A 13,540-nucleotide genomic window follows, 5' to 3' on the forward strand; every position below is an offset into this window, starting at 1 on the left:
AAAAAGGAGTCTCTTGAAGAAATGGAGGCTATCAAGTAAGCTAGATAGATTTAACATAGAAAAAGGGTCTTTAAACAAAATAATAATAAACACAGGATGGAAAAAATCATACACATATAATTAATAAAAAGTTTATATCTAGGGCGCCTGGGTGGCTCAGTCGTTAAGCGTCTGCCTTCGGCTCAGGTCATGATCCCAGGGTCCTGGGATCGAGTCCCACATCGGGCTCCCTGCTCGGCAGGAAGCCTGTTTCTCCCTCTCCCTCTCCCCCTGCTTGTGTTCCTGCTCTCGTTATCTCTCTCTCTGTCAAATAAATAAAAATCTTAAAAAAAAAAAAAAAAGTTTATATCTAGAATATATGTGAGACAAAAGCCAATACCCAGATTTCCCTAATAAGTGACTGAAGAAAATTATTTGCATGAGGAAATACACATACTAAGTTAGTACTGGGTATAAAATCCTGCTGATAATTAGAGAAATGAAAATTAAGGCAGACAGTATTGGGAGCATGCTTTGGGTGTGTCTTGTGAAACATGACTGAGGTTATCACTGCAGTCACATTTTCTGGCTTAAATTCACTGTCCTAAACAGACTATTTCTTACTCTTAGTACAACAAATGAATCGCAATAAAGCTTGTAATTGAACAGATTTGCCACCAGGTGTCATTTTCGTTTAACTTTAAAACCACATTGTGGAGAAGGACACTAGAACCCCATGGCTTTAAGATTTCTGGCAGACAGGCCCTCAGAGGGAGAAAACTTCTCTACTGGACTGTACAGAGCTAGAGATGTAAAAAATGGCACCTTTGAGACAGAAATGTGAACATTCTTTGAAAATTCTGTTACTTCTGTTACTTTTAAAAATTTTACATGTGGAATGTATCTTTTGGATACGAGGAATACGTATCAAGGAATACATCTTTTGATAAATAGAACCAATAATGATTCGAGTTCAGGTTTGTATGATTGAAAAATAAAATTATGGGGGACAGAGGAGGGGAGAGAGAGAAATCAAAGGGAGGGAAAAAGAATAGGAGAACCAAAGGAAGAAGTGGGAAGAGGGGCTAGAGAAAAATTATGTTCCTTAAAAAAGTTACTATATTAACAACAGCCGCTAAAAATGTACATTTTGTATTAAAATTACAAAATAGTATTTCTAGTACACTGCTTACATGATCTTAGAAGGCCTTGAGAACCCATACGGTTCCCCCAAACTGTCCCATCCAGAAAGACACCAGCCAGGGCCTGCCCTGGGAAGCACGAGGCCTGGGCTCACAGGGCCAAAGCCCGAGGTCCCACCGCGGCCGCCACAGGCCGAGTGACCCCAGCAAGGGATTAGTCTCCCGGAGCCTCAGTTTTACATCAATCAGTGGGGATAATGCCACCTCCTTTAGAGGGTTTTTGTGAGACTAAACCTAAGTGGAAACACGTGCTGCCTAGAAGATGCCAGACTCCACATTTTCTAAATCTGATTCTGTCCTACGGTAAAGATCTAACTAAATCTGACACTATCCCCTAATATGAGCTTTTCCCACTCAGCTGATCTCATTCCCTTTGCCCAGAACACCTTTTTCACTCCTCTCCAGATCTTAACCGGCTTGAGGCTCACTAAATGTAGAGACCTCCTTGACTCTCAACACCTTTCCATCTATGTTACAGACTAACCTTCCCTTGTCTTACTGAACCGCACTCTTACACTGTCTGCCCAACTGCTTCATCTAGCCCAGTCCTGTCTACGCAGTAGGAAGTTCCGGGAGCTAATCTTGAGAAAAACAATCCTCACTGTAAGTATTTTTCATCCATTCTACTTTTCAACAAACATCTACAGAGCATCTACTATAACCATTCAAGGCCCTGTACGAGGACCGAAGATACTGACATGATAGGTACAGAATAACCTACCAGACAAAGTGAGGGAGGCGGGGAGAGAGGCGGGAGGGTGAGGCGGAAAGGGAGCTCAGGCAGCTCTGTGGCGCGAGTTTGCTGGAGATAAACTCTCCTCATTTGGGCAGTGGCCCCCAGACTCAGTTGTCATTAGTAACAAAGCTCCCATGATCCTTAGCAAGTCAAGATTTTGACAGTTTGGTAGCCAGAAAAAGAACTCTTCTCTGAAAAGCTGATTTCTTAGAGTTTAGAACAAACCTGGGCATAATCGTATTAGCCTATTTCCTTTTGTTTTCAAATATCAGAGCTTTTGAAATTAGTTGGTTTAATCGTGGAAGTCCAAAGCTCCCATTCATTTGTAAAGAACGGTATGTCTTAGAAACAGACTGCCTGCTTCAAGGCCTGTTTGCCTTTTATTTGTTTAGTGAGATTAGTGCATCTGAGGGTTATATTTGGAATCAACGTTTTAAAATTATATCCTAGTTTTTGGCCTTTTTTTTTTTATGACACTCAATACAATGGGAGATTTTTTTTAAGTAGGCTCCACACTGGGCGTGGTGGAGCCCAATGCAGGGCTCAGACTCACGACCCTGAGATCAAGACCTGAGCTAAGATCAGGAGTCAGATGCTCAACCAACAAAGTCACCCAGGCACCCCTACAATGGGAGATTTTTAAAAAACCAACAGATTTGGGGCGCCTGGATAGCTCAGTCGTTAAGCGTCTGCCTTCAGCTCAGGTCATGATCCCAGGGTCCTGGGATCAAGTCCCACATCAGGCTCCCTGCTCAGTGGGAAGCCTGCTTCTCCCTCTCCCACTCCCCCCTGCTTGTGTTCCCTCTCTCGCTGTGTCTCTCCGGGTCAAATAGATAAATAAAATCTTTAAAAAAACAACAAACCAACAGATTTAAAGTATACCCAAACAAATTTTTTAAAAAGAGGGGGAAGAAAAAGGACCAATCTTTCTCTACTGAAATCTTACCCACTCTCCACTGCCATCCATTCTGTGAGATCTCCACTCATCCTCACCTCTTTGAACTTGTGCACAAGTCTGGTCATTTTTAAGAAGGGTGGTATCTTATTTGTTTTAGGGACCCCCCCTTCTCCCAGCTCATTCAGTACTCATTCAGAAAAGCTTTGGGTAAAGCAAACACTCAATACATGTTTACCAAATGAGTAATGGGAGTGGGGCAGTGATGTGGAAAATTCAAAACTGCAATCACCTGGAAGCCTTTTCCAAACATTATTAGAATATACCATCTGATTTTTAAACAAAAATTATCTTCCCTGCTGCCTACGGGTGGGAGAGGGAGGAAATCCAAAGTTCTCTTGAGCAGTAGGGGGAAGGCTGTCTAGAATTTAAAGTTTCGAATGTATCACCTAACAATACCAGTGAATTATTTTTTTAAAAACCGAGGCCAACACATGTCCCCTACATAACATTCCTCTTGAAGTAACATTCAGAGGTGGGGCGAAAATACCTTACGTGCAGATGCACAGACAGTCTGGTCTGCAGTGCTCCGTACAAAGCTACAGGGTTTCAGAGCTGAGAACCCCTAGGACGGACCATTACCCAAGTGAATTCTAGTCTTTCAAATAATAGTAAAGGCTGGGGGAGTCATGCTTTTTGATCTCTGGCTATCTCTGTGGGTAGCTAAGAGGGGAAAAAAAAAAATCCTGGGCCTATTATTTCTGGAAAGAAATTGAAGATTCTGTTTTATCCTGGCTTTTCCAAGATTTTTAATAAGATAAAAGTGTATTTTATTTACGAACCCATTTGCCCTCAAACGTTGACGGTGTAAGTAAAAAATAAGTTTCCTTATTGCCCAAAGTCAAAATGGTAAAAACAGCATCAGTGTGGTACCACCTAGGACACCAGAGCGAGGCTGTGAAATCACCAGGCATCGGAAAGTGGAACAAAGAGCAGCTGCTTTCAGGTCTGATGATGGAAAACTTTGCTACTTAGCTTTGGGAGGTTTCTACACTCCCTTCGATCAACTATTTTCAGTCGTTTCCAGTCTGGAGCCAGAAGCAAAGGTCGCGGAAGGAAGCCAACTCACGTGAATCCTGCCGTCTTTGATGGCGGGGCCCTCCTCAGCAAGACGCAGGATGAACAGCCCCATGTTGTACTCCTTCCCCCCACGGAGGCTGAACCCAAAGCCCCGGGGGCCTCTCTCCAGCTCCACTGGGTAACAACCAAGGCTCTGGGAGAGAAAGAAGCATAAGAAAAACAAGTTCTCGTGGGCTGCTTTAATGACAGCTTGAAGAAAGACTACTTTTAGAGCTGGGAGATTATGACATACACTCAATATGCATTTCTATATCATAAGAAAGGAATGAAAGTTTTGGTTGAACAGCTACTTTATAAATGCAGCCTAAATTAAGCTGAAGATCACATGTTTTCTCTACTAGTCAATGTGCAGCAGGATGATCAGAGAATAGAATTTGGGGAAATGCTTCCTTTAAGGAGATTTTGACGAGTTTTCCCTGGGGGGAAAAAAAAAAACCGAAACCCTCCTCTGATGAACTCAAACACTGCTATTTCTAAGTACCGGACCCAGGGTGCACATTCCTCCAATTACAGGGTAAACTTTTTCACTCTTTCACGTTCTCTCATGGAAGCTGATGGAATGCCAAACACACAGAATTATTAATCTTGGGAACAAATGTGTCCGAACTGATCTGTAATAAAAATTCGCCAGCATCAGCGGTGTAGCAACTGAAAAGAACAGTCCACATCTGGGTTGGGGGTGGCGTCCGTCTACCTGGCTGTGCCGGGCGCCCACAACCGCACTCATTGCCGCGTCAGGCTGGGCAAGGCGCTTGTGGTCAGACCACGAGTGTCTGTAAGAAGTGGAGACGTCTTTCCCGATTCCACCTTCTAGAGCACTTCTACGAGAGAGAAATCCAGTCACTCTCTGAACTGAGGAAATGAAAACGGTTTGAAAGTAAAGGCAGATTAATTTCTTTTCAAAGCTGAAGGAAGCTGCCCATCCTCCGGACAAACCGCCGCGAAGGCAGGCTGTGCCTGGACCCAGAGATGCTGGGCAAATCTGGTTGGTAACTCCAGCAGCCAGTCTCCCAACAGCCCACGTTGGTTTGGTTTGCTCTTTGTTTTAAGGGCGTCTCAGCGCAGTTTATAGCAAGGAAAACTGCACTCAGGTCACCGACCCGGGGCGGGGCGACGAGCGGACCTCGTCCGTGAGAAACGGCTCTCTGGCAGGGCCAGTGCCCGGACGCTGAGTTTCTGGAAATCTCGTTTTTGTTGCATGGCTAGCACTGTCAACGAGAGAAGAAAGAAAGATGTGCAAGCAGGGCTCTGGTCTGCTCAAGCAGTCTGAGGACAGAGCAGGCACGTGGGCCTGGGCCCCCACCAAAATGAGGAGGGCCTAGAGGAGCGCAGCCAGGCGCTATGTCACTTCTTGTTTTCTAACCCCTCTCGTCAGGCACGACTGGTAATGACGTTGCGCCCTGGGGATGCGGCTGGAGGAGGGATGAGGTGCTGAGGGGGTGCAGGGTGTGGGAGCGTATCTGAAGGGGCCCCTGTGCGGGGGCGTGGGTGGGGCTGGGTGCTGAAGGGTGGGGCGACGACAGAAAACAGCCCAAAGCTGGGAAGAGCGGCCTCACCTGTCCCCAGCTATGTGGTTGGCCTGGGACTGGCCCGGGGCTCTGTGCTGCAGGGCAGGGCTCTGCCTGGCTGAGTTTGTTCCTGAAGGCGGACCATGATGCTCTGTTCGAGTGAGAAAACAATAAAAATAAGACTTTGCACATAAAAATGTAAAGGCCGAGTGGTCTACGAAAGTGAGACAAGACCACATGGTTACAGCCTTCCTGACTTCAGTGACTTCAGCACGAACAGCACGGCCGTCAGCTGTCTGGAATTGGAACATTAACATTTTTTTTCCCCCTGTGGCTTCGAGGAATGCTTATGTTTGAAGAGAACAGGAATCCTGTTCTTTGGGTCACCCATACAACATGCAAATCAGAAATGTACACACTGGACAATATTATCTAGAGGACAGAGCTCCAGGAACTATCCTGTAGCCTATTCTGTGGGCTTCCAGAGCGCACACCCTGCAACTGGTAAACAGCTCTAGATGACAAAGACAGGTCTCAGGAGTGCTGGGACACAGAAGCCAGTCTGCAAACCACACACAGGTCTGTGAACCTACGTCTTTTAATATTGGAGCGATTATTTTGCCTGACACGAACACCTAAGACAAACTTCTAGAACCATCCCGATGCTGACAAATGTCTGTGAAGACTTCGCTGCTTCTGTTTTCTGAGAGGACAAATGCAGGGGGGAAAAGTTACCATTTCCTTCTGTATCATCGCCAGCAGCCCCAGACCTCCTTGAAGGCAGGTTTCATAACTGGCTGCATCGAGATGCCAAGTCACGGGAAGTAACAGGAGAGACTCTTAAGGCTGTCACACTCATATTTGTAAAGCTGGAACTTCCGAATGTTTTATCCTGTCCATAATATTAAACATAGGATATTTAAAATATCAGAGGGAGGGAGCCTAGCTTAGTGAATAAGACCATGAACTCTGCACCAAGACTGACAGGGGTTAAGCCTGACTCTTCATTTACTAGCTGTGTGTTCTTGAGGAAATTACTTACCTTCTCTGTGCTTCTAATCATCTCATCCATAAAAAGCAAATTATAGCCGCCTCATGGGGTTATCGTATTAAACAAGAGTCAAACAGTGCCTGGCATATTATATTCACTATATAAATGTTTCTATTATCATTTTATCATAATAATCAAAATGATAAAGTCTTATTTGGGCCTGTATTTCTCTTAAAGTATATATTCTGAAATACTGACCTTACTTAGCAAAAATGTTCAATGCTTTAAAGTCAAGTGCCCTAGGAAGGAAGAGTGGAGAATGAACTTTTTTGGGGCGGGGAGGAGGGGGCGGGGGAGAGGGGACCTGGAAATTTGTTGCTCTTTTAAATTACTATCATGAATTTTATTTTCCTATTTAGCTTGACAAGCTACTTAGGTTGCTCCTCCTTGCCGGTCTCCTTACCAACCCCATCTGCACTCCACTTCCTGGAATCCAGTCCTAGCACATACACGGAAACAAGCCTCTGCCTAGCTTCAGAACCTATGGTAACCTTTTATTGCTCATAAGCTACTACCCGGACTCGTCACCTGGGCACTCGTGTCTTCCCACTTCATCTCCTGTTCAGAATGTCACCGCCTCTGTGAGATCGCACCTGGCCCTGTAAGCACACTGTTTTCATAGCATTTACGCCCTGTGTGAAGCTAGGCGAACACCTGTTTCTCGTGCTCGACCGTGAACTCCGGGATTGCAGGAATCACACCTCATTTACGTTTATATTCCTGTCCCCACCAGAAATTCCCAGAAGTCCTCCCACTTTTGCTCACTGGGTACATCAATTCCAAGTTCCCTGCCTCTAATCTTAAGTGCCCATTACATAGCGGAATTCTGGTCTGTCATTGCCAATTCACGGCTACTATCAAGGGAATGGAAACTGATGGGAGAAGTTACTTCTATCAACAAGATGCCTGGGAGATACTTGTACCTTTGGAGGAGTCCCATTTAGGTAATTTTTTTGGCTTCACTAGCGTGGCTGGCGCAATGGGTGTTTAACTTCGGGGCAGGAGAAAGAAGCTGATCAGTTTCATCTTCTCCCCTACCTTTCCCCGAGGATGTCACTTGTGCAGCATCTGGGATCCCAGACTGGTTGCGGTCCCACGTTCTTCCCTTGTCCTCGTCAAGGTTAAATAAAACTTCCTATCATTGGTATTTTTTTCAGTTTTAGTCCTCCGACCCATGCCACATGGCTTCTCCAACTTATTTTTGTGTGAAGAACTGTTCTATTTCTCAAAGTTAAATATCCCAAGATGCCAAACAGGCCCCTGCTCTCTCTCAGTTTCATCTGAAATTTCTTCAGATAGTAAAGCAATGGGTTAAGTATATCTCTCCTTCAATGAGAATTAAACTTTTGCTGGAGTTTGTGTGTGTAATTATTTAAGAGAAAGTATATTATCAGAGGAAAAACACAAATCCCATAGTTCAACTATAGTGACAAACATTATAATGTACTGTGAATCATCCTTTGCAAGAATAAATGAGAACCCTATGAGAGTACTCTCCAAAACTCTATTAAAGGACACAAAAGATGATCTGAATAATTAGAGAGACATCCCATGCTCTTAGGTGTTATGACTTAGTATTTAAAGGTATACATTTTCCCAAAGTTAATATATATTCAATATATCTGAATAAAAATTGCAGTTGGATTTTTTTGGAAGAACTTAATAATTTGCTCTAAACTTTTATACAGAAAAGTTTTATGAACTTCTAGTCAATTTGGAGGGTGTGTGTGTGGGGTGGTTGGGTAAAAACTTTCCTTAACAGACAGGTATTAGGATATACCACGAAGTTAAAGATTTTTTTTTTCAAGTGTGTGTGGATAGATATATATGCACATACACACTTTAAAAATATATTATGTGAGGGCGCCTGGGTGGCTCAGTTGGTTGAGCGACTGCCTTCGGCTCAGGTCATGATCCTGGAGTCCCGGGATCGAGTCCCACATCGGGCTCCCTGCTCGGCAGGGAGTCTGCTTCTCCCTCTGACCCTCCTCCCTCTCATGCTCTCTGTCTCTCATTCTCTCTCTCGCAAATAAATACAATCTTAAAATATATATATATATATATTATGTGAATAAATATATATGTAAATTAACCCAAGAAAAGATGAATCAATAGAACAGAGCAGCCAGGAGACCCGAGTGGTGGCTCCATGGATCAATGAAGAAAAGAAGTGATCTAATAGGCTGTGCCAGAAAAACCTGCTCAGTATGAGAATAAAAAAAATAAAGCTATTCTTCCTAAAACTATATATAAAAGGGAGGCTCCAGAGGCTGCATTAAAGAACTAAATACAAAATTATAAATCGAATAGATGATGATAAGAGAAAATCTCTGTGACATGGGGTGGGGAAGGTTAACTTCTCTGAAATGAAACTTCAAAAGCGTAAGTCATAAGGTAACAATTGGCTAATGGGATCACGTCTAAATTAAGAATCTCTGTACAGTGGAGGGCACCATGGTCAAAGTTAACATACAGATGACAGGAGAAGCTCTTTGTACTTTCTCAAACTGAACTGGACTATTGCCTACAAAATTCCCAAGGAATCTCTAAATATCAACAAGAAAAAAGACTGAAATCCCACAAGAAAAATGAGTCAAGGATGTGAAGAAGCAATCCACAAGAACAAAAAAATCCCCCAAAACAAGCATCTGATGAGATGCTCAAATTCACGGGTAGTAAGAGAAATGCAAGTTTAACACCAACGAGAGGACACTTCCCATACTTTGGCCAGTCTGAAAGTAGGCTCGTGCCCGGTCCTGGCGGACACGTGCAGCTACAGAACTGTCCGTGTTCTGCTGCTGGGAGGGTAGGTGCAGCAATTATGGGGGACAGTCGGACAGCACCTGGTCAAATTAAGCACATGTGTATGCTCTGATCAACCACCTTCACTCCAAGAAATTCTCACACTATTTATAAGGTACGTATACGCGGGTGTATCAGGAGGGCGTGTGATGATGTGGCTTTTTTGGGGGGAGTGCGTGGGTAATGTGTTGCACACGTATATTATGAAAAAACTGTCAGGTTGTTAAAAGCAATTGATTGTGTTCCTCCAGCAACGTGGATAAATCTTAAAATTGCTGCTATGACACCAAAAGCATAAGCAACCAAACAAAATGTAGATTAACCAGACATCATCAACAATAAACTTCTGTGCATCAAAGGCCGGTATCAAGGGAGCGGAAAGACAACCTGCCGAATGGGAGAAAATACTCACAGGCACAGATGTGTTAAGGATCTAATACCAGAATATATAAAGAAGTCTTATAATTCAACAATAAAAAAAGACAACTCAATTAAAAGTGAGGAAAATATCTGAACAGACATTCCTCCACAGAAGATGTACTGATGGCCAAGAGCACATGAAAAGGCTCAACATCACTAGTCGTCGGGGAAACAAAAATCAAAACCACAACGAGCTATCATGTCACACTCACAGGAAAAAAGAAGATGTGACAAATAAATGCCCTGTAAGACCCTGGATCGGATCCTGGAATAATAACACGACGTTAAAGAAACAAACATATGGTTCTGAGAATTCAGAGAAGAAAACCAACATAAAATCTACAGCACAGTACTATTTACGTAACTGAAAAATAAACGTCAACACACACACAATTATGTATTTTAAAAATAACCCGAGGCACACACAACACGCTGGAATGGTTGCCAGTGGGAATAGGGAGAGAAATGACAGCGGAAAATAAAGACAAAGGGAACAAGCAGATAAATAAACGGAAAACAAAGCCAAAAATTGGTGGCAACGCTATCAGAGCTGTCCTAAAGTGGTCCTCAGGAGCTAGGGTGATCTGTGTCACTCTTAAACATGGGATGGGGGCGCCTGGGTGGCTCAGTCCTTAAGTGTCTGCCTTTGGCTCAGGTCATGGTCCCAGGGTCCTGGGATCGAGTCCTGCATCGGGCTCCAGCCCCGCGTCGGGCTCCCTGCTCCGCGGGAAGCCTGCTTCTCCCTCTCCCTTTGCCCCTGCTTGTGTTCCTGCTCTCACTGTCTCTGTCAAATAAATAAATAAAAGCTTTAAAAACACCCCAAAAAACATGGGATGATCAGGCCCTGGCACGGCAGTAGAAATCAATGTGGAAAAACAGTATGATGTAAAGATTTTTTTACGGTCAGCAAGAAGAGCCAGGCGCGGTCCATTTCCGTCCCGTTCCAGGGCACAGGCCGGCGCGGTGGCCGGGCCGCGGGCAAGGCTGGGAGCCTCGAGCCACCGACCGGTGGAGAGTTTTAGAGCAGACGTGACACGTGGCTTGGGAACTTGGTTAACCATTTCCCTGGCGCAAAAAGCCGGAACTATTCAACAGTATCTGGTGAAAGGGGAAAACAGAATGGAAGCACCAGGTTTTTCTTTTCCCAGCTGTCTTGTATCTATGAACAGTGAGCGGCTTCTGGGCAGTAGGGAAGGAGCACCCGAGGGGAAATACCGACTGATGTGAAGGTGTGATTTCTGAAGACAGCTCCAGGGCGATAAATATTCATTTGACTTTTCAGTGCAGTTGATAGATTTTATACCGAATACAATGAGAAACTTGGAAGACTTACAAACTCCACGAATGGGATTTTTATGGACAGAAGAGACACTTTCGACTTTTTTTTTCCCGAGAAAAAGAAGAGATTCTGAATGTTTTCATAGTTTAGTAACACTTGAGTATACAATAAAATAAGGTGTAACGCTGAAATGTGATTTTTACGTGTCAAATGTGATTGCATTTTAACAGGCTGCGCCTACATATGAAATTAGACTTTATTTTTTATTTTTATTTAAGATTTTATTTATTTGAGAGACAGAGTGAGCAAGAGCGAGAGCACATGAGCAGGGGCAGAGGGAGAGGGAGAGAGAAAGAGAGAGGCAGCTTCCCCTGCTGAGCAGGGAGCCCGACATGGGGCTTGATCCCGGTACCCCAGGATCATGACCTGAGACAGATGCTTAACTGACTGAGCCACCCAGGTGTCCCTGAACTAAGACTTTAAAGCATGTACTGCTATGGGGTTTCCTTCCACTGTTCTATTTTTCCTAAACACCGACTGGCACTATAGAGAAAATCTGGAGTATGTCCAGAAGTATTTGGACCACAGTGTCAAAGTTAATTTTTCCTCTAAGAAAAATGCCCGAGCAATTTTGGATAACCTCTCAGAGAAAATACCATCAATGATAAAAGGTAATTTTGGCAAAAAAAAAAAAAAAAAAAAAAAATTCTACTAATTCTATTACCGAACCCTCTATCCCAGGCCTACTGAGTGTGTGGTTCTTGGGTCAGTCAGCAGTAAGATGTCTATAGATATTGAGAGTAAGCATTTAGAACATTTTCTAATGACTTGACAGAATGATTTTATGTCTTCGTTTTTATTTTTCATTTAACTTCTATGTATTTTACAAAAATGCTGGCTGTGGTGGACTGGAAAAGTCACTGGTCCTTTCGACACATGGTTAGAGAAACACTGAGCCCCAGGACTGCTAGGTCCACTACTTCGGGGAGCTTCTCTCACTGCTGTGCCCCAGGCACAGTGATGTAAGTCTAAGACCTCATTCTCCAAACAGACCTAAAATGTGATCTCCTGGGACGCCGACGTCTGCTTTTCTTTGTGGGTCACAGAACAAATTTAAGGCTAAAAAGCAGGCTCTGGAGATCGTAGTAAAGAAATCACGGTGAAGAAATGGGCGACAAAGAAACATGACCCAAATCACATTAAGTAACAACAGTCCTTCGAGAACTTTTTTATTGAGCACTTACTACGTGCCTGACATTGTTTTAGGCCCTTGGGATTCAGCACTGAACATGACAAGACCTCTAACTTCAGGAATCTTGTGACTCTACATGCTGGCAGGGGGAGAGGGCAATAAGCAAAGAAACCACAGCTTAAATCATCTCAGGTAGAGATCAGTGCAAGGAGGCAAAGTCGAGCGGGGCGCACAGGATTATTCTGGATACTGTGGTTGGGGAAGGCCCAGCTGTCACGAGCATGGATCCTGGGGCCAGTCTGCGGACTCCTACACCGTTTCTGTCATGAGTGTTATGACCGTGGGCAAGTTCTCCAACTGCTCGGGGGCTCAGTGTCCTCATCTACAGAATGGGAAAGTAATAGTGCCTACCTAGCATTAGCGTGAGCAGGAAATAAGTGAACGGACGTCCAGCGTTTGGGGTAACAGCTGCCACATCGTTCAGTGCTTACTAAATATGACTACTCTTTCCTTAGGTGGTGAGCTGTGGCAGAGACCTGGATGCGGGGCCCAGCCATGCACAGGTGGGGTGAAATGACCCAGCTACCATTAGATGAGCACCTCGGGGTACTTATCCAGGCTAGGTACATTTTCACCTGTAATCTTCATGGAGATCCTGAAACAGACATTATCGTCCCCATTCCATAGACAAAAACCTGCAGGGTAGAAACATGAAGTGGCTTGTTTCAGGTCATCCAACTAGTTGACAGGTGTCCCTGAACACTGTCAAAGGCCTCACTTCTACTGGGTTTCTAACACCTCTGCTAGGTACCGGCATGGAACTGCAAGCCTCCTGACTTGTACTTTGTCCCTTTGTTCATTCGCCTCCTCAACCCCTCATCGAGGGGATGAATGTTCGTTCATCCATTTAACTCACTTCTTCATTCAAAAAATATTTCCTGATGGCCTACTAAGATCACAGTCAACGGATAATATTCTCTGTCTTCAAAGAGCAGGGCATTTTGGCAGGGGGACCATCAGGCAGGAGCAATGCTCAGTGAACCGCAGAGCGGCGGAGTGGGGGGGGGCTCAGGGCAGGGGCCGGGGGGCAGCCCGTGGGTGCAGAGGCCGCAGAGGCCTCGCTCCGGAGCAGATCTGGCAGGAACCCGGGGAGTTCGATGTAAAAGGTGGCTGGGAGCAAACTCATAAACCGCTTTTTGTGCAGAGAGTGGGGAAGCACTCGGGCTTCTGCGGAGGAGGATTTTAGGAGGAAGGGGCAGCACAGTCTGGGACAGAGTCTGGGCAGAGTGTGGACCAGACCAGAAAAGGGAAATGGGCCGGGGCGGGGATGTCACCG

General features: G+C 44.7%; 1 protein-coding gene across 1 annotated transcript in view; it reads right to left on the reverse strand.

Moving 5' to 3' along the window:
• MAGI3 (membrane associated guanylate kinase, WW and PDZ domain containing 3) overlaps nucleotides 1-13,540 on the reverse strand; it is a 115,149-nt gene that overhangs the window by 6,161 nt on the left and 95,448 nt on the right. The window contains exons 18-20 of the mRNA XM_034990279.1: nucleotides 5,509-5,611; nucleotides 4,647-4,773; nucleotides 3,942-4,085 (exon numbers count right to left, since the gene is read on the reverse strand). Coding sequence (XP_034846170.1) covers nucleotides 3,942-4,085; nucleotides 4,647-4,773; nucleotides 5,509-5,611 — 374 coding nt within the window. The remainder of the gene's footprint in view (nucleotides 1-3,941; nucleotides 4,086-4,646; nucleotides 4,774-5,508; nucleotides 5,612-13,540) is intronic.

Source organism: Mirounga leonina, unplaced genomic scaffold (assembly GCF_011800145.1).
Source record: "Mirounga leonina isolate KUSES-001 unplaced genomic scaffold, KU_Mleo_1.0 Mir_507, whole genome shotgun sequence".
In the NCBI taxonomy this organism is placed as follows: Eukaryota; Metazoa; Chordata; class Mammalia; order Carnivora; family Phocidae; genus Mirounga; species Mirounga leonina.